The following is a 25,869-nucleotide window of genomic DNA, read 5'->3' on the forward strand; positions in this document are numbered from 1 at the left end:
TTCTAATGGATGACTACTATGAAAAGGATATAGGATAAGGTGTTTGAAGAAGTAAGACTCAAAAGAAGACCAAGCTTTTTACAAGTTGAAAATTCAATCAGGCCAGGTGTGGTGGCTCACACCTATAATCCTAGCACTTTGGGAGGCCAAGGTGGCAGGATCACTTGAGCCTAGGAGTTCAAGATGAGCCTGGGCAACATAGGGAGAGATCCTGTCTCTACAAATATAAATTCATTAGGCTGGGCGCGGTGGCTCATGCCTGTAATCCCAGCACTTTGGGAGGCCGAGGTGGGTGGATCACGAGGTCAAGATATTGAGACCATCCTGGCCAACATGATGAAACCCTGTCTCTACTGCAAAACAAAAATTAGCTGGGCATGATGGCGCACGCCTGTAGTCCCAGCTACTCGGGAGGCTGAGGCAGAAGAATCACTTGAACCTGGGAGGCTGACGTTGCAGTGAGCTGAGACTGCACCACTGCACTGCACTCCAGCCTGGCGACAGAGCGAGACTCCATCTCTAAATAAATAAATAAATTCATTCGTTCATTCATTAGCCGGGAGTGGTAGCACATGCTGGTGGTCTCAGCTACTTGGGAGGCTGAGGTGAGAGGATTGCTTGAACCTGGGAGGTTGAGGCTGCAGTGAGCTATGATCATGACACTGCATTCCAGCCTGGGTGACAGAGCAAGATCTTGTCTCAAAAAAAACCCAAATAAATAAAAAAATAAAAATATAGCTGAGTGTTGTGGTTCATGCTTATAATCCCAGCACTTTGGGAGGCTGATGGGGGAAGACTGCTTGAGCCCAGAAGTTCAAGACCAGCCTGGGCAATGCAGTGAGACCCTATCTCTACAAAAATTTAAAAAAGAAAATCAGCCATGTGTGGTGGTGCACACCACACCTGTAGTTCCTACGGAGGGTTGGGGGATCACTTAAGCCCAGGAGTTCAAGGCTGTAGTGAGCCATGATTGCGCCACTGTAGTCCAGCCTGGGTGACAGAACAAGACCCTGTCTGGAAAAATAACAATAATAATTTAATAAAAATGTTAAATCTATCCTAATACTGGTTAGTGTGCTTTTTCGTGCTGCTATCATGAAATGACTCACTGCTCTGCATGAATAAAACTTTTAAGCAAGAAGTCTGTTATTGATCCAAAGACCTGCTTACCTTTTCCAGCTCCTCCATGTTACAGATCATATGGGCACAAGTGGTAAAAATCTCCACGGCTCGGGAACGGGTTCGAATACCATACACCTGGAAAAAAAGGTTACAGCATAACAGCACAGCCACGAGACTGGAGTGTGTAGGTATGCGTGTATCTCGGACTAGAAGTAAAACTATGACTAATGAATCCTCACATGAGATTGGATGCCCTCAAGAAATGGGAAATGTAATTCATTTATGTCCAGGAGGCAGACTTCTGTAATTCAGAGAATGAAAGGTAGCAGAATCATAATGTTGGAACTTACTGGAATGAACCTTATATAAGGGCCTCTGTGGGTTCATTTGATTAAAAAATACCAGACTGCGTAGTGCTTAAAATCCCAACACAGCCAATATATTTCCTTTAAAATGCAGACCATTGGTTGGGGGCAGAGGGGAATAGGAAGTTAAAACATTATCCATCACGTATTTATACCTTACTATAAATGAGTTATCATTCATATACACACTAATCAAATATATATGCAATATATTAAGGGTCTATTATGTGCAATGCAGTGATAGATTGCTTCCAATTACTTAGCTGAGGTAGGCAAGCGTAGGTGGGATAACTCAGTAAGAGGCTGGAAGTAGCATGAAGGAAGGCACTATTTATCTACTTAGGGGCTACTGGATGCCAGGAAGTACGATCTGTGAAGAAATATTTCAGCTATTTCACTCCTTTATCAAAGGCTTGCCCTTGTAGTTGAGCGAAAGGTCTAAGGTTAATGCAGATTCAGATCCAGATCTTTGTCAGTTCTAGTTTTTAGGTATTGAGATCAGTTGCAAACACCATAATCTCCCACTGAAAGGCTGGGGGCTGAAGAGAGCCTGATCTCACTATAATCTTGGAGCTGAGATTTCATACCTCAGCCATGGTGAAGATCTTATACATCTCTGGGAGAATGACAGGAGCAACAAGTGGCATCTGTGTGTCTGTCACTTCGCGAGTGAATTCTACAAAGAAAAAAGTAGTACTGTTAAAAAAAAAAATACTGCTTCATAAAGATATTAAGTGTGATATTTTCTGAACTGCTTCTAGGTGGCAGTTCCCAAACAGACAGCACACAGGTAAAGACACTGGCCTGGTGGTCTCATTCTGTGAAAGCAAAAGTAGCAAGAGTTACTGATTATTTGTTAGAAGGAGAAAGAATAATATGGAAATAGAGAAAAATACAAGAGATTAAAAAAGAAAACTTTAATATAAATACTGAAAGAAAATCTGTAATAGAACTGCATAAAAGTCCTTGTGAGGTCAACTTGGGAAAATTCTGTATTAATTTATCTTGTGCCCATCTGTCAACATTCAGTTACACTTCGAGGTTTCTTACCTTTGGTTCTGTTTTCAGTACTTTCGCTTGGCAAGCTGGTTTGATGCATGTAACAAAATATGTACAGACTTACTAGGCCTCAACTCCTCTTTGTATACGTTACTCTTCTCAGATTTTATTGACCTAAAAGTCAGAGGCTGCTGCTAACTGGAACAAATGGGAATTTTCTATATAAATGTGACAAAAAGCAACCTATACACAGAATGAGACTTGAAGGTGACGGAAATATGGGTCGTATCTTTCCCTTCACGTCTCAAAAAAAAAAAACAAAAAACCAAATACATCACACACAAGGCACTGAGACAGCACAAAGGACCCTGGATTCATGTTATGAAGCAGCAGAATAAAAGCTCTTGAGTTCCAGTAACTATCCACTTTACCTGATGCTTTTCCACGTTATCACTATAAAAATGGACATACGGGCCGGGAACAGTGGCTTATGCCTGTAATCCCAGAGCTTTGGGAGGCTGAGGTGGGAGGATCACTTGAGGCCAGGAGTTCAAGACCAGCCTGAACACAGCAAGATCTGCCAGTACATTTAAAAAAAAAAAAAAAAAAAAAAAAAAGCTGCATGTGGTGGCATGTGTCTGCAGTCCCAGCTACTTAGGATGCTGAGGCAGGAGGCTCGCTTGAGCCCAGGAGGTCAAGGTTACAGTGAGCTACAACAGCGCCACTGTACCTGAGCCTGGGTGACAGAGTGAGACCATGTCTCAAATAAATAAATAAATAAATAAAACTAAAAATAAAGCTAACCACTTGGGACATTCTGGAGGAAGATACACAGCTAGAAACGCAAGCTGGCATTTTCAAGATGAAGGCACTCCACAATTCTGAACAATATCAATCCCAACGAGTCAAATGAAGATCAAGGTTGAATTTTCTTTACAGCTGTAATTTCCTCCTCAAGAATCAAGTCTGAGCTTTGAATGGTGAGTGTTCTATTTTATTTAGAAATTCAAGGAAATTAGTCCAAACAAATATGATAGATGGCATAATAACAAGTTTTTATGAAAAATACAGTATAATTTAATTCTGCTAATAAAGTGCTTGACTGCTTTTTACTCTCCTATACTCATCCCTGGTATCAATTTATTAATACTTTATAGGTTTAATTCCAAAAGTTTTCTGAGGTGATTCAGCAAGTCAGAAAAATTCTAGGACTCCAGCAACACCTCAATCTCCAAACTTCTTTGAGAACAAAGAAAAAGGTGTATCTGGTGGATCAAATCTTCTAATCCTTAGCTGCTATATTTGCATTTCCTTTACACCATGAGCCTTAGTTGGTTCTCATCTATAAATAGATAAGTTTAATAGGAAGCCTCATTAAAGGGAAACTGGTATAGTATCTTGAAAAACTCTGAAAAGAATCAGTCCCATTCTCCTAATGGGCCTCTGTCCAACCACCAATGTCCTGCTATCTTCATGCATGCCTAAGTTTTTGTTGTCAGAGTACAGTCTACTCTCGTTTGAAAATATTTGGAGCAAGTATTTGGGAATGGTGCTTGGCTGCTAGCCACTCCATGTCTGGTGACTCCATTACAAAAGGAGACAAATTTCCCCAACAGTTCTTTCCCTGTGGCTGGCAGAAAAGTGATCTCACTGAACAGTAATTTCCTTAGTCAAACACAATAAGAGCTCTTCAGCATCCAAATCAAGATAAATGTACAAAACCTTTCTCTCTAGGTTTGTCAAAAGAACCTGAATTTCATGTTGGAAGACTGAGAGGGAACAGGCTTCCTTTCCTTGGTAGAACATGTTTCTGTTAATTGACATCCTGGCACTATGAAGTGGTGAATAAAGAATCCTAAAAGGCCAATTCCATGGAGAGGGGTGTGTGAAATCACCTGAATAATGAATGAATCATAAAGGAGAAGCAAGGGCAATAAGCAGAGAAGTGAAAATCTGAGCAAGGAACATTCTGATCTTTTTGGTAAGTCTGTTCTGTATCTGAGCTAAAAACTGAAGCTTTGTCACAGGCAATCAATACGAATATAGTGGCTAATTCAAAAAGGCAGCTGGGGCCTGGGAAGAGGTCATTTTGAAACAAAAGGAGAAGAAAGATTTGCATTTGACAAAGAGTTGATATTATCTACCATTAACATCACATGGACTAGCAAAATTGGGCCTATGTGCCAAGTTCAGTAAACTGAGATTGAGAGAGAATAGAATTGGCATTCACAACTAGGCAAGAATACATTTCAGGTAAGCTAGCAGGTCATAGAAAAAGAGATAAGATATTGGTGGGACTTCTACAAACCTATATGAACGAAGGAGAAAGATGATTTCTAAAGGATCAGTACAGGACGACTAAAGTCCAGGTAAGAATTTCTTGAAGGCAAAACAGAGTAGTGACTTCATCTAGGGAATAAGAAGCAGGGAGGAACTTGCAAAGGACTGGGAAACTCAGGCCATCCCTAAGGATATATGAAAGCAGATTCTGGGAGGGATTGATAGCTTAATCAGGTTTAGAAGAACTATCCATCAAATCTCTTTGAACTAAAAGTTGAAGTATTTTTATCAACTTCTCAGAACAGAGAGAAGGAAAAGATACTGAGACTACATATTCTCTAACTGGCTAAATGAAGGTCAGGATTACATGGCTATACTGCTTTTATCTTCTTTTTAAATATTCCTATAAAAATCCATTTTACAATTCTTAACTTTGCTTTGGTTGAACTAAGTGGAGAAATAATATATAGTAGTAATTATAATCATAGTAACTAAACTTTACTGAACAAGTCAGTAAAGATAGATTAGCTCATTTGAACTATACCAAAAGCTCCTTTGATGCAGACACTACTATCATCTTAATTTTATATAAAAGGAAACTCAGGCTCACAGAAGGTAAGTGAAGGATCAAGGTGAAGCCACTACAAAAATCCAAAATCTGAACACTCCATCACTATGCTAATACTGTATCTGTAAGTGGTAGGTTTGGGAGTAGAAGTAATACTATACAAACTTAATTCCCTAGAAAAAAACAATAGAGCTGGAGGGTAGATGGAGAGATAAAAACTAGGAGGGAGGAATAACATCAGCAGCAATTCCTACTGGTCCAGGCCATTATATCACATAGCTTCTGGTAATACTCCTGTCGCTTGAGATCCAAGTACCAATACCAGGGAAAAGGGCTTCTGGTACCTGTCAGCACACGCATGGCTCCATGGACGGCATTTAAGTCTCCGCTCACCAACATCTCCATGAGCAGGTTGAAGAGTTGGGGCCAAGCTTCAGGCCAGTCCCAGTGGGCAATGGCTGACACTGCATAGGCCACACTGGAGCGCACTTTGCTTATCGATTCTCTCAACCCATTAGGCAATAGCTCCCGGATAACAATTTTTGCCTGTAAGGGATAAAAGTCCACCTGCTATTAGATCAGGTTATAAGTGACTGGCAGAGCCCAGTTCAGTTGGGAACTGTGTTGGAAAAACAATGAGTACAAGGTACTGCATGTCTATAGAAAACTCCTATACATAAACTTGACCATTCATTTGGAGGGTTCATCTGTGATCTCTAAACTTATGCCGTCCGTTACAGTAGCCACTAGCTACACATGGCTATTAACATTTTAAAACATTTAAAATTCAGTTCCTCAGTTGCACTGGCCCCGTTTTAAGTGCTCAAAAGCCATATGCTGCTAGTAGCTATTGTTTTAGGCAGCACAGACACAGGATATTTCCATAACTGCATAAGTTCCAGTGGAAAACACTCCTCCAGACCTTATATCTCAAAATTTCTTGGGGACTCAGGATGATTGCACAGTACTGCACTAAGTACAAACATTATTTCATTTAATTCTTAAACCCTTAGTTGGTATTTTTATTCTCACTTTGGAGATTTAGGAAATTGAGGCTTAGGTGTTAACTACATTTCCAATGATCTCATAGCCTGTAAAAAGCAAAACTGGAATTTGAACACAGACCAGCCTGATACTTGAGCTCTTTAATGTATAGCCCTATGCCCGCAATGCCAGCCACCAATCTCCTTTTCTGCCTAGTCTTTTGATTGCTCCATGCTGTCAAAGAATGTTGATAGTCTAATCTCTTAAAATGGACCCTCAAATCTCCTCAGGTAGACTAATCAAGTAACTGACTTACCCTTTCTGTAGTTTCAGGAGGCCTAAATTTCTCTGATTGGGCACACCAGTGAGTCTCCACATATTGTTTCAAGATGACTGATGCCAGCTGTGAAGAGAATAAGCCAAGTAGTACAGCAAGAAAAAGATTTTTTTCACACATAAAAACTATATACGTGCCCTGATACATCTGAAGTATACCTAAATCTGGCACAACATCCTAGGTTATTTATACATTGGCCTTATTTTTCTTTCCCATAAGAAAGTTTCATTACCAAGGAAAGGGAAACTACTTATAAATTGGGCCAGTCTGGACTTACCTGACGGATTGCCAGTGCCCCCTGGGGATCTACAGTCAGTTCTGCCAAGTGAACACCAAATTCTGAAAGAGAAAATTTTATTGAGTCTAAGAGCACCCAGGAAAGCCATAGCAATTTACTAAGCTCTAACCCTGATGCCAACAAGATTCCAGAAAGAAACTTAATCTGTTGTTTCAAGAAGAGCTGATAACTGCTAAGACTGATTCCTCCAAGTAAAAGAAACAAGTTGGTTTGCAGGACAGGCCTTGTTACAATGAAGTTTCAACACCCTTACACTTTTTCCAATCACTGCGTAGCACCTTCCAGCCATCTTCCCTTCCAAGATGACACCACCTTCCTCTTAGACCAATTAATGTGGTAATTGAAACATGGAGCCTGGCGTGGTGGCTCACGCCTGTAATCCCAGCACTTTGGGAGGCCGAGGTGGGTGGATCACTTGAGGTCAGGAGTTTGAGATCACCCTGGCCAACATGGTGAAACCCCATCTCTACTAAAAATACAAAATTAGCCAGGCTTGGTGATGCATGGCTGTAATCCCAGCTACTCGGGAGGCGGAGGCAGGAGAATCACTTGAACCCAGGAGGAGGAGGTTGCAGTGAGCTGAGATCGCACCACTGCACTCCGGCCTGGGAGACAAGAGCAAAACTCTGTCTCAAAAAAAACAAAACAGGCTGGGCGCAGTGGCTCACGCCTGTAATCCTAGCACTTTGGGAGGCCAAGGCAGGTGGATCACAAGGTCAGGAGTTTAAGACCAGCCTGGCCAAGATGGTGAAAACCCCGTCTCTACTAAAAATACAAAAAAAATTAGTCAGGCATGGTGGCGGGCACCTGAATCCCAGCTACTTGAGAGGCTGAAGCACAGAATTGCTTGAACCTGGGAGGCAGAGGTTGCAGTGAGCTGAGATCGCGCCGCTGCATTCCAGCCTGGGCTACAGAGCGAGACTCCATCTCAAAAAACAAACAAAACAAAACAAAAACAAAAAAACATGGGACCATCTATTCCTGAGGACAACTTAAAAGGTGAGATTTCACGAGTTGTCCAGATATATGCCACCAATTATGAGCTGATTAAGTCCAAGAAAACCTGGCTTCAACAAACTTAGTCCTAAAAATGAGTAGTTTCCAATAAGCAATGGAACTTGAACTGCATATTGGGAGGCTGTAAGTAACTCTTACTTCCAAATTAAAATTTCTCTTTAAAAAATGATTACTAAAATAAATTTTGTTTTAGAGACAGGGTCTCACTCTGTCATCCAGGCTGGAGTGCAGTGGCACAGTAACAGCTCACTGCAGTGTCGAACTCCTAGGCTCAAATGTACTTCCTGCCTCAGTCTCCCGAGTAGCTGAGACTACAGATGCACGCCACCGTGCCTGGCTCCAAATTAAAACTTAGATCTAATATATACTTGCAAAGGAGTCAACTGTCAAATATTTGTTTGTGAAAAGAGGAGGAAGAATGTAAAACCAACAGTGCATCATAATTTTTACATCTCACATTGTAGGGCTGTGCTATCCAATGCAGTAGGTATTAGTCACAATGGCTACTAAGTACCTGTAATGTGGCTGGTGAGACTTGAGATGCCTATAAATGTAATACTCACTAGGTTTCAAACAGTGTGAAAAAAAGAGGAAAATATCTTTTTATATTGATCAAATGTTGCAATAATACTTTGTCTATATCAGGTTAAATGAATATAGAGTTAAAATTTAATTTTATGTTTCTTTTTGCCTTTTTAATGTAGCCACTAGAAAATTTAAAATTTCACACATGACTCATACTATATTTCTGTTGGACAGCACTATGCTAAAGAATGAACAGCAGTTTTCTAGACTTGCTTACTATTGGTAGATACATAGGTCACATTAGGCTCATCACTCCCATTTGGAGGGAGCTACGGATTGGTGTGATTAAGAGAACAGGCTGTTTAGGTTCAAATCCTGAAGCCACCATGCCTGTCCTTAGGTAAGTTTCCTTTCTAAACCTCAGCTTCCTCACCCACAAAATAAGAATATTGGTATCGGGGCCGGGCAAGGTGGCTCACGCCTGTAATCCCAGCACTTTGGGAGGTGGCGGCGGGCGGATCACCTGAGGTCAGGAGTTCGAGTCCAGCCTGACCAACATGGAGAAATCCCGTCTCTACTAAAAATACAAAATTAGCCGGGTATGGTGGAACATGCCCGTAATCCCAGCTACTCGAGAGGCTGAGGCAGGAGAATTAATTGAACCCAGGAGGCAGAGGTTGCGATGAGCCGAGATTGTGCCATTGCACTCCAGCCTGGGCAACAAGAGGGAAACTCTGTCCCCCCCAAAAAAAATACTGGTATCAACATATCAAGCAATCCTTTTAAGACTGAATAATATAACATATGTAAAATGCTTTGCACAATATCTGCCATAGTGGTAAAAACTTGAAGACAAAAATAAGTCATTTTGCTATTTTTTTTAATTGTCTATCATGAATACACTGTTTGGCTTTCCCATGTATGTAAGTAAAGTCGCTTTTCATGTAAAGTTCCACCTTAACTGGATTCTACTGAAATAGCCATCCAAAGGGCATTTATATAATAGAAAAGCTTAATACCAAGAAAGAGTTGTTACATGCAATGTTTCAGGTTCAGGGCTTATCCAAGTAACCAGGTTAAAAACTGCTGAAAATGATCTATGTCCATATTTTACAAAATAATTTTTAAAGACTTACAGAAAAGCTGAACAGTACAGAGAGTTCATGGATATCATTCATCCATTTTCCTCTTACATAACCACGGTTCAGTGATCAAAAATCAGGAAATTAACATGGGTACAATACTATTAACTAACTAGACTTGATAAGAACTTCACCAGTTTTTTTCCTTATTGTCCTTTTTCCTTCAGGATCCCACATTGTATCTGGTTGCCATGTCTCCTTAGTTTCTTCTAAAGTGTGACAGGTCTTCATTCTTGTCTTTTGTGACCAGAACACTTTTGGTGAATATCGATCAGTTATTTTGTAGAACGTGTCTCAATTTGGGTTTGACTAAAGTTTCCTCATGTTTTAGATTGAGGTTATACATTTTTGGCAAGAATACCAGAAAGTGATGCTGTGTCCTTCTCAGTATATCATATTAGGGAGTACATAATGTTGATAAAAATTTTATTACTCGTTATGGTAATCTTGATTACATGGCAAGGTCTGCTGGGTTTCTCTACTTAAAGGTAATGTTTTTCCCTTTGTAATTGATCCAAATCTTGGGAGAAATATTTTGACATTTTGCTATTATCCTGTTTCTTTTCAAAGTCTCACCCACTGATTTTAGCATCCATCTGTGGGTGTTACCTGCCTAATGGTGATTTTGTATTTCTTTTATTCTCTTCACTTTATTAAAATTGGAATTCTTTTATAAGGAAGTACTGTCCCTTCTCATTTATTTATTACAATATTATAAAAGATATATTTTGGTTTTCATCCATGATTCCTGGTTCTCAGCTCCTGTAAGCCTTATTCTTTCCTAACTGACTAGAGTAATAAGAACCTTTTTTTTTTTTTTTGAGACAGAGTCTCACTCTGTCACCCAGACTACAGTGCAGTGGCACTATCTCAGCTCACTGCAACCTCTGCCTCCTGGGTTCAAGCGATTCTTGTGCCTCAGCCTCCGGAATAGCTGGAATTGCAGGAGTGTACCACCACGCCCAGCTAATTTTTGTATTTTTCATAGAGACTGGGTTTTGCCATGTTGGCCAGGCTGGTCTTGAACTCTTGACCTCAAGTCCGCTTGCCTCAGCCTCCCAAAGTGCTGGGATTACAGGCGTGGGCCACCACACCTGACCAAGAATATCTTTTCTTAAAAAGTATTTGGCTTTTGTCCTTGGTTCCTGAAGTAGCTCCTGAAGGATAAAGGTGAAAGACAGTCTTTTCTTACTTACAAGATACTTTTTTCTGTCTTTTTTCCCGCATTATCACCTCAACTTTCCTTTTCTTTTTTTTTCCCCCCATTCCCCTACCTGATGCAATGGTCTTAGGACCAGGTCTGCAACTACATGTGCTGGAAGCAGGAATGATTCCTAAGCAAGAAATTGTAACTATGTATTGTAACTTAGGTCAGAATTCCTAATGGACCGATGGGAATGGGTTATGCCTTCACCCCATCCAGCAAAATTGGGGCTAACAGTTAATACAGCTATATTGCCTGACAGTAAAAATAGCCCACTAGCTCTGCACCTCTGTAACCTAACCCTATCTGAATGGGGTGCACTGGGGAAGAGGTACTTGCTAGACTAGTATTGTTGCCTGCAATCTAGACCATCACAGTGGCTGATTGTAATGCCCCTTCCAAAGATGGAAAAGTTTGGGTACTTATTAAGAGAGAAGAAACAGTAGCTCAGAGGAAAGAAATGAGTAAGTGGATTATGAACTGAGAGGATTCCAATATCACATTAACACCTCAAAAGAGGCTCAGAGCAAGAGATGACATTGCTTCTTAGTTCAATTATATCAAATGCATGAAATGGTAAAGTTCTGTGTTTGCTGAGACTACTTCTGCTTTTGCAACCTCACAAGAATAAAAGGAAGCCTGCCAATCTGAGCAGCCTCACCCTGGGAGACATTCATACAATATGATGAACTAGACTATTAATTATTGAATGGGATTCTAGTAATGTGGCAGTATCTTTTGAGTTGGATATCCTTTTGATGTAAGGGATCAGGGTTCGAAGACCCAAGGGCGGACTGTGATATTGTGAAATATGTATTTGGTCTTCGACTTCATTTCCTCGCAAACAGCTCCTAAAATCCTCAGAAACTCCAAAGTTATGTCTTTTTGTATGCTAATAAGCTGACTTGATAGCTGGCAGCTCCTAGGTAGCTTCAGGATGGGGGTTGGTCACTGGAAGTATCTAGGCAGGCTTAGAGGGTTGGGACTTTCATCCCCCCACCCCACCCTCTGACAGGGTAGAGGGGCTGAAGGTTAAGTTGATCATCAATGGTCAGTGGCTCAATCAATCATGGTAGGGTAATGAAACCTCCATAAAAATGCCAAAGAACACACTCCTGCATTCCGGACCCTTCCAGACCTCATCGTATGTATCTCTTCACCTGGCTGTTTATTTGTATCGTTTAGAATATCCTTTGTAGAAAAATCTGTAAAAGCATTTCCCTGAGTTCTGTGAGCTGCTCTAGCAAATTAATCAAACCCAAAAAGGGGAGTCCTGGGAACCCCAACTTGAAGCTGGTCTGTTAGAAGTTCCAGAGGCCTAGACTTGCAACTGGTATCCAAGTGGGTGGGGGCAGTTTTGGGGACTGAGCTTTCAATCTGTAGGATCTGATGCTATCTCCAGGTAGAAAGGTTGGAATTGAACTGGAGGACACCCAGCTGGTGTCCACTACAGAACTGACTGCTTGTTTGCTGGTGGGGAGAAATCTCCACATATTTTTCAGATCACAGAAGTCTTCTGTGTTGACTGTTGTAGTGTGAGAGCAGAGGAAAAATGGTTTGTTTTTCCTAATATTTATTTATACCTATATAAACTCATAAGTATTTATTTTATTCTATGAGTTTTAATCCAATACTATCTTATTTCTTTTGTTGCTCAAATTGTTCCAGCTTTGGCCACTGGAACTCCTTCCAATTAACTCCTGTGTACTTCTATACGTCCCCAACCTTTATCAAGCACTTCCTTATTTTTTTTATACACAAGATATTCTATACTTTTCTTGTATTTTCTCTGTCCAAGCCAAGATATCAACTTCTCCTCCAAGGAACCCTGCTGCCTTTTAGTGGAGAATTATATTTAGAAACCAAGATGTGAGCACTAGGTATGTTCATTGCTACAGGAGTATCACTATTCCTAGGTGTTCTCAGAGAACAGAGCTAGGAAGTACAGTATACCTAACCATCTAGCCATCCATTCATTTATCATACTGATTGATAGCCCAGATGCCAATCCAAACCTCGAGGTTCATTCTACTCTTCACTTATTTGTAACTTCTTTCTCCAACAGTGATACACTTGGCTCTCATCATCTACACTTATTTTTTCAATCTTAAAATATAAAGCAATTACAGAAGTATTAATCCATACCTTTGTGAAAAACACACCTATTAACTGAAGTACAATTTTGGTGTATAATTTTTTTAACTGTAACCTACATGATGCAGTCAAATACTATTTTACTATTTGTAAATACTATTTTACAAAGTTACTTAGGTTAGTTCTTCCTCTCACCTAAAAAGTTATGTTATTCATTTGTAAAACATTTAGGTTCATTTGTTACTACTTCTGCTCCATTTTTAGTGCCTCTCTATTGTTTGATTTTAATTTTAATTATTTATTTATTTTTGGTATGTGAAACATTACCATGATTCTCAGAGTCAAAGCTATATAAAAAGGAATATTCCAAGAAGCGTCACTTCTTCCTCATCCCTATTACCTTGTTTTCATTACTCACTTCTTTACAACCCTTCCCCACCCACTCCATGCAGGCAGGTAACCAAAATCAGTTTCTGATTTTCTTTCCTGTATTTCTTTTACACAAATGAGCAGACACATTTTTAAAAATATTCCCTTCTTGTTTACATGAAAAAGAGTATATTATAGACACTCTTTTGCACTTTGCTTTTTTTTCAGCTAACATTGTATCTTGGGATTTCCAAATCAGTTCACAGAGATTCCTGAAGTTCTTCTCTACAGCTGCATAATATATGTAGATATAGAGAGCACATGTTATTCATGTTATTCATGTGCTCTCCTCTGTATGGAAAGTTAGTTTTTTTCTAATATTTTGTTTTTATAAACAATGCTGCAGTGAATAATATTGTGAATATGTATTTTTGAAATGTTGAAGATGTCTTCAGCATAGATTTTCAGAAGTGGGATTGTGGGTCAAGAGGTAAGTGCATTTGTGGAGCTACTGGGTGTGATCAAATTTTCCTTCAGAAGGATTGCACCAATTTGTACTCCTACCAGCAATACATAGGAGCATCTTTCCAGTCTTGCCAACAGAATGTGTTATCATATTTAAAATTTTTTGGCCAGGTGTGGTGGCTAACACCTGCAATCCCAGCACTTTGGGAGGCTAAGGCAAGCAGTTCACTTGAGCCCAGGAATTCAAGGCCAGCTTGGGCAACATGGTGAATCACCAAAATAGCTGGGCATGGTGGCTCATGCCTGTAGCCTCAGCTACTTGGTAGGCTGAGGTGGGAGGGTCACCTGAGCCAGGGAGGTTGAGGCTACAGTGAGGAGGGACTGTGCCACTGCACTCCAGCCTGGGCAACAGTGACACTCTGTCTCAAAAGTAAATAAAATTTTTTTATCAGCCTGACAGGTGAGAAATGATTAATTCAATGTTGTTTTAGATTATATTTCTCTAACCACAAGTGAGTTTAAACACTTTTTGTATGTCTGAGTGTTGTTTTGGTCCTTTGTTCCTCAATTTTTAAGAATTCTTTATATATTAAAGGTATTATCCTTTTGTCTGTAGTATACATTGTGGGGAAAAAAATTTCTCCCAGTTTGTCAGTTGTCTCTTGATTTTTTATGTGGTGTTTTTCCCATGTAAATTGTAAAAAAATTTTATGTAGTCAAATTTATCAATAAAATATTTTCTTTTATTGCCTCTGGATCTCGAGTCATATTTAGAATCCCTTTTCCTATGTCAAGTTTAAAGATAAAATCACCCATGTTTTCCTCTAGTACTTGTATGATTTAATTTTTTCTATTTAGACTCCTAATCATTTTAGAGTTTATTTTTAAAAAATCTAGTGTGAGATATGGGTCTAATTCCAAACGGCTATACAGTCATAGCAGCACCTTTTTTTTTTTTTTTGAGACGGAGTCTCGCTCTGTCGTCCAGGCTGGAGTGCAGTGTCACGATCTCGGATCACTGCAAGCTCTGCCTCCCAGGTTCCCGCCATTCTCCTGCCTTAGCCTCCCGAGTAGTTGGGATTACAGGCACCAGCCTGAACAACATGGTGAAACCCCGTCTCTACCAAAAATACAAAAATTAGCTGGGCGTGGTGGTGCGTGACTGAAGTCCCAGCTACTCGGGAGGCTGAGGCACGAGAATCACTTGGGCCTGGGAGGCAGACGTTGCAGTGAGCTGAGACTGAGCCACTGCACTCCAGCCTGGGTGACACAGCAAAATCTTGTCTCAGAAAGTTTCCTCTAGGCCGGGTGCGGTGGCTCACGCCTGTAATCCCAACACTTTGGGAGGACAAGGCAGGTGGATAACCTGAGGTCAGGAGTTCGAGACCAGCTTGGCCAACATGGTGAAACCCCATCTCTACTAAAAATACAAAAATTAGCCAGGCGTGGTGGTGGGCGCCTGTAGTCCCAGCTACTTGGGAGGCTGAGGCAGGAGAATTACTTGAATCCAGGAGGCAGAGGTTGCAGTGAGCCAAGATCATGCCACTGCACTCCAGCCTGGGTGACACAGCAAGGCTCCATCTCAGAAAAAAAAAAAAAAAAAAGTTTCCTCTAATAGGTTCCTACACATTTCCTAAGCATTTACTTTTTTGTTGATACTGTAAATTGGTTTTGGTTTTTAAAAAACCATTACGTCCTCTAACCTTTTATGGTTTGTGTATGTGAAAGCTATTGTTTTTTATATTTTATGTCCTGTTTTACTGAATTCTTAGATTCTTAATTCATTCTTATCATACCTTTAAGCTGCAGTTTTTGATCCACTCCTATGGCACCTATCGTTTCACTTAGGAAAGTGGATTTTTTTTTTTTTTTGGCATGACCACCACAGAAGAAGCCACTTTCTTTCTGAAAGAGTTATTAAATGATTAAATCACAAGCAAACACTTGAAACTCGCACAATCCCCCTACAGATACTGCAATCCATTCTAATTCTTAGGATTAATTTGCTTAGTACAGACTCTGGTTAAATCTATAAAACCCATTTGTAGCAAGAGAAGAAACAACAGGTATCTACAACCCAAAGATATGGGAGTCAACTATCAGAACTGATTCTAAAACACAGATGAGTCAGATAATTCAGGAACATCTCTTAGATAGCAATGTTCAAGTTCAATGGAAAAAAGCACTCTAAAATGCACATGTGAAACCCATTTAAAGGAGAAGACAACTAGTAAGGGCATCCACAATTCCTTTGAGTTCAGATACTTAGTGTGATAATGGATGCTAACTTCATGGCCTCAAGTCTGCTTAGAATGTCACTGTCCACCCAGGATTGGCCTCCCTGGACATGGTGAACCAATTCTGGTGTGCCTTATGTAACTTCCTTCACAATAATCTACAAGCACATTCACAAATTATCTGGGACATACAGCATTTTCTTTTTTTTTTTTGAGACAGAGTTGCACTCTTGTTGCCCAGACTGGAGTGCAATGGCGCAATCTCAGCTCACTGCAACCTCCACCTCCTGAGTTCAAGCAATCCTCCTGCCTCAGCCTCCCGAGTAGCTGGGATTACAGGCATGTGCAACCACGCCCAGCTAATTTTGTAGTTTTAGTAGAAATGGGGTTTCTCCATGTTGGTCAGGCTGGTCTCAAACTCCCAACCTCAGGTGATCTGCCCGCCTCAGCCTCCCAAAGTGCTGGGATTACAGGCGTGAACCACTGTGCCTGGCCTAGTATTTTCTTTTAAGGCACTATTTAAATAATTTTTCCATAGGTCATTATGATTTGGACTTTTAATGTTCCTAGCAAGAGCATAATTTTTGGAACATTACTACAGGGACAAACCAAAACAAGATCAAAATGAAGAAATTCTTCAATATACAGTGTGAAAAGATACTGACGAACAAGACTTTTTGAGAAGGGTTTGAAACTTAAGACTTTAAGCTTAAACAAATCTGAACAACTGTCCTTCCAATGACAGCACTGATATTCATATAGCTGTAGGGTAATACCGAGGCTCACAGCTCACAAAAGGGAAAAAGAACCACACATTTTCCATCAGTTCACTCTGGCACTGATCACAGGAGTCATTAGAGCATGAAGACCAGGCAAACTTTACACATAGGTCCTGTCACAGTTTAGGGGTCCTTTCTCATCAGCCGGAGAATTCCAAGTCTTTTCTCTGAAGAGAAAAGCTTAGCATGAATATATTTTTTCCATATCCCTGCCAGAAGGATGCACTCCAGTGATGATCACAGTAGTTAGAAGCTCTTCACTCTAATACAGTAATAAGTTAATCATGTCTGGTAACCTATCAAAGATCATATACAAAATTCCACTAACCACCTTGCTTCACACGTCACTGAGACTGGAAGGGATGGTGAGAATAAGAGATCATCAGAAGATTAAGACCCACGTAGGGGCCAAAAACCCAAGTTAACCAAGGGATCTGTACCTACAACAAGTATTTTAAGATGGACTCCTTCTAAAAGCTAATTTCTTTCACGCACGAAAGAAGCAGCATTAAAGTTCAAGTAACATATATTTGCTCAAAAGCAGATATATGATGGCAAAGAAAATCTTCAAATAACACCATCGTTAACTAAAGACAAATTTTAAAATAAAATAAACAGATTTTCTTCTCTACAGACCCCTAGAGTTTCAAAAATTATGACCACATGTCCAACATGACCACATGTTTCAAAGCCTGAAAAATTCAAAGACAAAGAGCTTATTTGCATTAGGTTATAGGTGGATGAAAGAGGGAAAACACAAAATTCTTTTACTTAATCCAATTTATTCTGTCTAGACCATATACCTACTAGAAATACAAGGATATCACTCACCATTTAAGAGTGTCATACCCATAATACTTTAGTTTACTTAAAAGCTATATAAATAATTGTTTCCAAGGAGTATGATGTTGATGGTAAACTCTGTGCTATAAAACTGATGCAAAATTAACTGGGTGTGGTGATGCGCACCTGTAGTCCCAGCTATGAAGGAGGCTAACGTGGAAGGATCACTTGAGCCCAGGAGTTTGAGGCTGCCGTGAGCTATGATCACACCACTGCACTCCAGCCTGGATGACAGAGCAAGACCTTGTCTCAATCAAAAAACAAACTAAGAAACAAACTATGCAAAGAAGGAAAAGCCAGAAAATAATCCTAAAGCTCTTTGCCTTATTTTAAATCTGATCAACACATTTGCTCCTATCCATTGGTTTCTGTTAAGTAGTAAAACCCTACTTACAGATTTTTCACTTAACAGAGACACAATATTTTTTGAAATACAACTAAGTATATCTGTTAAAAAAAAGTACGTGTGTGTGCGTGTTGGGGGACTTCTGGTTTTACTGATTGGTGTCCTTTTTTTTTTTTTGAGATGAAGTCTTGCTCTGTCACCCAGGCTGGAGGGCTGGAGTGCAGTGGTGCAATCTTGGCTCACTGCAAGCTCCGCCTCCCGGGTTCAGGCCATTCTCCTACCTCAGCCTCCACAATAGCTGGGACTACAGGCGCCCACCACCACGCCCGGCTAATTTTTTGTATTTTTAGTAGAGATGGGGTTTCACCACGTTAGCCAGAACAGTCTTGATCTCCTGACCTTGTGATCCGCCCGCCTCGGCCTCCCAAAGTGCTGGGATTACAGGCGTGAGCCACACCGTGCCCGGCCTGGTGTCTTTAACATAATGTCTTTAACAATATGAGAAAGAATAGCCTAATAACTTACTCTGGGATGATGAAGGCAGGGAAAATATAAGAAACACAGACATACATATCCACTTTATTTTGCTTTGCTTGGAAACGACTGTTTGAGATTAAACTAAGATTCAATCTATGAAGTTGAGCCAAAGGGCAACATTGCCAAGAGGGCTATATGAAGTTGTTTTCTAAAGCGATTTTTGTTAGGAATTTAATTTCTCTAGTTCCCTTTCCCATGGTGAAATAAGGACAGTTCATTCTGTTAATCTGATTTTTCACCCTGACTCTAGATTCTCCTTAATTATACCTTTATTCCTATCCAAAATGGCATCCTTTGACTTCCTAAGAAATCCTCTGCCCTCTTTCATTCTCTAGTCTCATTCTCTTTTAGTCTTTTGCTTCCCTCTCGTTATCCTTGCTCCCCTTTCTCTCTTATCACCCCATATGGCAAAAACATTATCTATCTAAAACTTGGTTTGGAAGGGAAAATCCAAAGGAGAGCATGGAGGATAAAGGATCGTTTAAGAAATACATGCTATTGGTCTGAAGGGTCTCCTAGAGAGACAAGACTTGGCAGTACTTTGACAGTCAACTAATAAGAATTGTGAACAGGGATTGTTGGAGAAGGATGGGGTTTTGAGTAGACTCTTGGACAAGCCCCCTATTTCTCATGGGAGTTGGTAAGCACCACAAAACCACAGCTGAAAGGAAAAAGAAAACTCCACCACTGGCCTTTTTCCGAGCGTGGCCGCCTTCCGCTCGGCTCAGTGCCCGCCACATGCCCAGGAGTGCGTCTGGATCCTTGAGGGGCGCCCTTCGCAGGTGGACAGTGCTTACGCTATACTGCAAAAGAGCCAGAAAAGTGCCCATGAGAACCAGAAAGCAAACTTCCAGCCAGCAGGATCATCTCTCTAGGCATCTAAGATGGGGAAATCAATACAGGTATCTAGGCAGCATCTGAATGCCAGGAAAGGTGAGGGAGAGATAATTTCCCCCCTCCCCTGTTCAACATAATCGTGGTAGAAGGGAAGAAAAATGTATTCTCTGTGACTTATCTACTGGGAACTAGACAAGGCCAAATGATAGGGGAAATATCATCATTTGTAATAGGCAAAAAAGAAATAAGCAAAGAAGAAAATGTCCTAGGGTCTAAATCTAGTTATGTAAGAAAGTCTGTGCATGCTGGCATGAAGAATTAAAGCTTCTGAATGAAAGCAACCCATTCCACCACTTGGGTAATGCCATTCTTAGAGGAAAAGTAGAGAAAGAAGTAGAAAAAGAGGGAAAGAACTTCATTTTAAGATACAAAAAAATAAAGCACGAATACACCAAAAATAAAAGGCTGACATTCTCAAAAGATGGTAATTCTCATGATCTCACCGTAAGTCAGAGAAAAATAAAAGAAAAAGAGTTGATGAAGCTGAGTACAGAATATGAGACTTTGACATAAGAGATCTTCGGTGGTTCATAACCTCTCCAGTCTTTTTAACTACTATGTTCGTTAAGTGCTTAATATGAACCTGCCTATTAAACAAAACAGAATTAGAAAGCATGCTTTAGACTCTTAGCAGTGGAACCAAAAAAAAAAAAAAAGAAAGAAAAAAGTCTCTGACGAATAAAAAAACTTAAAAAAATTTTTTTTTACCCTATTTAGGTAGAAGTAAATTTCCTACAAACCTGAGCAAACTCAAAATCTCAATCCTCCTAAGAAAAATGAAAGGGGCCAGGTGTGGTTGCTCATGCCTATAATCTCAGCACTTTAGGAGGATCACTTGAGGGCAGGAGTTCAAGACCAGCCTGGTCAACACAGCAAGACCCCATCTCCACAAAAAAACTAAAAAAATCAGCCAAGTATGGGCATGTGCTTGTAGTCACAGCCATTTGGGAGGCTGAGGTTGGGAGGACTGCGTAAGCCCAGGAGTTAGAAGCTGCAGTAAGCTATGATCACACCACTGCACTCTAGCCTGGGTGACAGAGCAAAACTCTGTATCTTAAAAAAAAGAAAGAAAAATGAAAGGTTAACAATTATCTGCAGAATACCGTATACCATAATAACTTCCAAACTTTCAAGCAATGTTCTTCTCAATTCAGGATGGGAGTGCTATCTGATGAAGGTGGTTACTGGCATCATCTCCTCATCTAATTAGCCCTGTTAAATAGACTTTACATATTCAGAGAGGTTTGCTGGGTTTCTTCCAGATTCCAAGTGACTAGCGAAAATAGCAAGCACAGGGGCTCAAGAAAATCATTCCAGCCGGGCGCAGTGGCTCACGCCTGTAATCCTAGCACTTTGGGAGGGCAAGGTGGGTGAATCACCTGAGGTCAGGAGTTCGAGACCAGCCTGGCTAACATGGTGAAACTCCACCTCTACTAAAAATACAAAAATTAGCCTGGCATGTTGGTACGCACCTGTAATCCCAGCTACTTGGGAGGCTTAGGCAGGAGAATCACTTGAGTCTAGGAGGCGGATGTTGCAGTGAGCCGAGATCATGCCAATGCACTCCAGCCTGGGTGACAGAGAGAGACTCTGTCTCAAAAAATAAAAATAAATAAAAAATAAAAAAGATAAATCATTCCAGGACACCAGGCTGATGAAGTAACCTATCTTATCCTTTTCAGATTGACACGCTACATGAATCAAGTGGATCTCTCACATACACACACTTCTTTGGCTTAAGAGAACAGGTGCCCATTCTGGAAAATGTGATAATTAATTACAGGCAATTTATTTATCAGAAAATATCAGCTGGTACACTAAATGATCAGGACTACTCTAGGCTCCAGCAACCTTTATTTTCTAAGGTAACTGCTTCTTAAAATCTCATCTACAGTACAATTTGGTCACAGCATGTCAACTTCTCTTGCCTGTCCGTTTAACAGGGAGTTGACAATCGACCTGTGTCCTTTCCCCACAAATTAGATATTCTCCCATTTAATCTTCAAGACTAGGGATCATCACCTGGTAGCCAAGGAAGGTAACGAATCTTTTTGGCAAAGGGAACAGACCAGTTAATCTTAAAGACCATGTGGGATCAGTCTCCTATGCGATGGACTAATAAACAGCTCACAAAGACAGTGTGGTTATTTGAGAGGACAGAGGGAGGACTAGATCTGGTTGTCACCTGATCCTGGGCCCCATGGAACCAAAAAATGATCAAAAGATTACCAGAACACAAATAATAATAGACACCAAATCCCAGATTTCTCATTAACGTCAAGTTTTAAGAGTGTTTCCAGCCTGGCCGGTTGGCTCATGCCTGTAATCTCAGCATTTTGGGAGGCCGAGGTGGGCAGACTGCTTGAGCTCAGGAGTTCAAGATCAGCCTGGGCAACATGGCTAAACCCCGCCTCTACTAAAAATACAAAAATTAGCCAGGCATGGTGGTGCATGCCTGTAATCCCAGCTACTTGGGAGGCTGAGGCACGAGAATCGCTTGAACCTGGGAGGTGGAGGTTGCAGTGAGCCAAGATCATGCCATCGCACTCCAGCCTAGGCCCTGGACCACACAGTGAGACTCTATCTCAAAAAAAAAAAAAAAAAAAAAGTGTTTCCTAGAACCAGAAAACAAGGTTCCTTCTACTAGGATAAAACTAAAATGTGGGCTGGGTGCAGTGGCTCACGGCTGTAATCCCAGCACTTTGGGAGGCCGAGGCGGGTGGATCACCTGAGGTCAGGAGTTTGAGACAACCTGGCCAACATGGTGAAATCTCGTCTCTACTAAAAATATAAAAATTAGCCAGGCGTGGTGGCAGGTGCCTGTAATCCCAGCTACTCGGGAGGCTGAGGCAGGAGAATCGCTTGAACCCAGGAGGCGGAGGTTGCAGTGAGCCGAGATCACACCACTGCACTCCAGCCTGGGCAACAGACTGAGACTCTGTCTCAAAACAACAACAACAACAACAACAACAAAACCAAAAAACACTAAAATGTGAAGCAACACCAAAGAAGTGGAAAGTAGTTTGCAAGAATGGCTCATCTTGCTCTGTAGGGCATTCTAATAGGAGGAACAATGTCCTGCCAGTTTCATCAGGCCAGATAGTTGGCTAAATCCCGGCTGGAAAGCTGGGTGCTATGTTTTCATGTAAAGAAGGGTTGAGGCTGGTAAAGAAGAAGCTACTATATTGCACCATGTTCAGAAAACATCTGAGAGATTCAGACAGAGTATAAGGTGGGAGGTACTCTGAACCCAGCGTCAAAGATAACTTGTTAAAGGCCACAAGAGGAAAAAAGCAGACCGCATCTGAGGGAATGGACCACCATTCTCCACCTAAAAACAGGTACAGAAGGGGGTAAATCTCTATAGTTTTTTTGATAAACATAAGGAGCCAGACTACTTAAAAGACACAAGCAGCCTCCAAAGGGTCTGAAGCACTGCACTAAACTCCAGAGACTGATCCAACCCTCCCACCACATCCAAACCCTGAGTCATATGCTCTATTACTAGACCACCAATATCAGGTCACTGCATCAATGCCTTTCCATACTTTTCATTCTCACAGTCTGCCCAACAGCACATTACCAGTAAGTTACGGGGGTCGGGGGGCAGTCGATCTATTTCTCATCAGTGACTTAGATCAAAATTCTGTACTTCTGAAATTTAATTTTTCACTTAAAGGCCCAAAAAGATGCCAGGTGTGGTGGCTCAGGCCTGTAATCCCAGCACTTTAGGAGGCCTAGGTGGGAGGATCGCTTGAGTCCAAAAGTTTGAGGCTGCAGTGAGCCATGATGGCATCACTGCTCCAAAGTCTACACGATAGAGCGAGACCCAGTCTCAAGAAAATAAAAAAAGATGAATAAAGTGAGGAATCAGAGTTTCAAAAAAGACCTCGAGAACTTTATAATTGACTTTGCCCAGATGAGACCATGGCATTTGGCTAAAGTTGAAAAGATCAGAGCAAAAGTGGGGTTGTTGCAAGACAGCTGAAATACAAGTCAAGGTCCACCTTTCATACAAAGGTGCAGACATGCATTTGGAGCACCAGGAGCACTGGGTACCACTCAGGGAAGGTTTAGTTAAGATGAATTTGCACCAGACTCTCAAGTTTTATTCAGGTGGCAACTTGAATGTGATGAGGTTCCTTTGCTTTGTCACTCTTCCTTCCTCATACTCAAGGCAGACAGACATTAATGTGCATAAAAGAATTTTATTTAGAAGCCGCTAAAAACTCTTTTAGATTAGTTTATACATGGTTCTCAAACAGCTTTCTCCTAACCAGTGGTTTCTCCTCTTGTAGATCTGATATTTTATAAAACAATGACAATTACAAGTGGGCCTTCAAAATGGTCCTTAGCCTGTTAGATCCCAAATCTCAACATATTTCCAACAGAAGAAAATTTGTTTTCAACAGCTCTTTCATACTGTGAGAGAATGTAAACTAAATTTAAGAGAGATTTGTTCTAAATTCTTTTCAATAAAAATACGTCCAGTAGGAGAGTTAACTGAAGGTTTTGAATGTGATGGGTGTGTGATGGGACAATTTCCCATATCTCTGATGAGGTATTTAAGTGGTGGTGGAAATATTCCTGAGTTGGGAGATTCTGAGGATTTGGAGTTCCAGTGAAGCTCTGACCAGATATATTTCTTACACAAAGACCAAGAAGATTTTTCCTCCTGTTTCTGGATTAAATTGTTCTTTGTGGTAGCTACACTGGACCCGGGACCTGGTGAAAGGCTCACGCGGCAGGAAATTGATAGAAAATCTCGAACCAATAGTTTATTTTCTTCTCCATCACTTTAAAGCACACAATAGAGGATGGAGACAAAGAATCAAAAACAAAGGATGATCAGTTCCTCCAAATAGAAATGCACAAAGGTATTTAATAAGGGCAAATTATTTTTAAAATAAACGGAAGTATGGTCAGGACAGTGAAGCAATCGCATATGCATTTAATTTCTGGGAAAACATGAAGAGTACAAACAACTAGCTAGATTTATAACTCAGAGGCAGAAACTTGTTTGATGACATCTATTAAGCTTTGATAGCCGCCTTTTCGAGGCCCTACCCTTCACCACTTCTACTAATAGCTCCCCCTACTCTTAGCCCAGTACAATCGAGCTGATGAAGAAAACAGCAAAAGACCTTGGTCCTAGACTCAAAAAATATTTCCCCGACCGCGCTACTTCCTCCAGCAGCACCAAGTCTAGCTCCATCTCCGTCCCCTGCAGATTCTAGGCTCCATCTATCTTTTCAAGTCTCCACCCTCCCTCCCCCACTCCCAGGCTCCACCTCCCTCGACCCTATCCTTCAGGCGCGCCTCTCCTCTCTCGGACTTTCACAACCACCAGCGACATCAATCTCTCGCTTCCTGCTCCACTTCTCGGCGCCCAGCTCTCCAACTGGCTCAGGCTCCCCATGTCCCCAGCCGGTACGGAGCTGCGGTCAGCGGATTGTGCGGCTGAGCCATCCTCGTGACGGTCCCGCCTCACTCACCCTCCGTCACCTCCAGCACCTTAATCTGTTCTTCAGCAGCCGCCCGCACCTCCTGTACTGGGGATAGGATCCCGGTGAGCGTATCCACTAACGCCTCCTTCAATCCTTGTGCCACTGGACCCGGCAGCCCGGAGGCCGCACCAGCTGCCGCCGCCGCCGCCATCTTTTCTCCCCTCAGCCCGCCAGCCCCGCGGCCGGGACCCGCCACCGAATGACGGCCCCCGCGCGCGGCCAATCCGCGAAGCCGCGCCTGCGCACCAGAGGCGGGCGGGCGGGAGCGGGCGGAGGGCGGGGAATGAATCTAAGCCTCCTGAGACAGTGCCTCCTGCTGCCTGAACGAGAACTGCACCTTTCTCTGCAAGGATCACTGGATTTACGTGAAAACTGAGCCCCAGACAGGTTAAGGGGCTTTCCTAAAGTTGCACAGTAAGTTAGCAATCTCATTTGGAATAAAGTTCATGATATATGACTTTATATTCATGCATCTTTCAGGTGTTAGGAGAGAGGAGGCGGGATGGGAATAGATGTAGAGGGCTTTAAGGAGAGAGGTCTGGGTCACAAATAGCTCCTATTTTAAACCACACTCTTTTCCCCCCGAACACTGAAAAAAAATTGGCTCAGGTGACTCTCTTCATCTTAGCCTCAGGAATCCAAAGAGGGGGGAAAATAAACTAAAGCAAACTGGGAAGTGGAAGTGGGAAAACCACGGCCCAGTCCCTTGGTTTTCCAGCCTAGATGAGCCCAACCTCAAAGCTGGGAAGTGGCTGGGCAGGGGAGACACTGGCATGTGAAAGGGAGTTTCCTCCAGAGTGAGTGCTGTATGTGACTATTTGAGAATGAATCCTATTTGTTGAAAATGTATAAATGTTTTTCCCTGAGAAATTATGGCTGGACATTTAAGGGGTGCGGGAACAAGAGCAGTTTGATCATATGGTTGTCAGCGGCTGGTCGTAGGAAATGGCCCAC

At 41.5% G+C, this 25,869-nt stretch overlaps 1 protein-coding gene across 2 annotated transcripts in view; it reads right to left on the reverse strand.

The window, feature by feature from the left end:
- IPO9 (importin 9) overlaps window positions 1-25,157 on the reverse strand; it is a 50,622-nt gene extending 25,465 nt beyond the window's left edge. Inside the window, exons 1-6 of one of the 2 annotated variants that reach the window (XM_024231757.3) lie at window positions 24,904-25,157; window positions 6,933-6,994; window positions 6,635-6,721; window positions 5,679-5,880; window positions 2,075-2,163; window positions 1,171-1,257 (exon numbers count right to left, since the gene is read on the reverse strand). In XM_024231757.3, coding sequence (XP_024087525.1) covers window positions 1,171-1,257; window positions 2,075-2,163; window positions 5,679-5,880; window positions 6,635-6,721; window positions 6,933-6,994; window positions 24,904-25,066 — 690 coding nt within the window. In that variant the 5' untranslated portion in view covers window positions 25,067-25,157. Of the gene's footprint in view, window positions 1-1,170; window positions 1,258-2,074; window positions 2,164-5,678; window positions 5,881-6,634; window positions 6,722-6,932; window positions 6,995-19,203; window positions 19,315-24,903 lie in introns of those variants that run through there. The other variant, XM_054523306.2, reaches the window with a different exon arrangement.
- Window positions 25,158-25,869: the final 712 nt, after the last annotated feature.

This window comes from Pongo abelii, chromosome 1 (assembly GCF_028885655.2).
Source record: "Pongo abelii isolate AG06213 chromosome 1, NHGRI_mPonAbe1-v2.0_pri, whole genome shotgun sequence".
Classification (NCBI taxonomy): Eukaryota; Metazoa; Chordata; class Mammalia; order Primates; family Hominidae; genus Pongo; species Pongo abelii.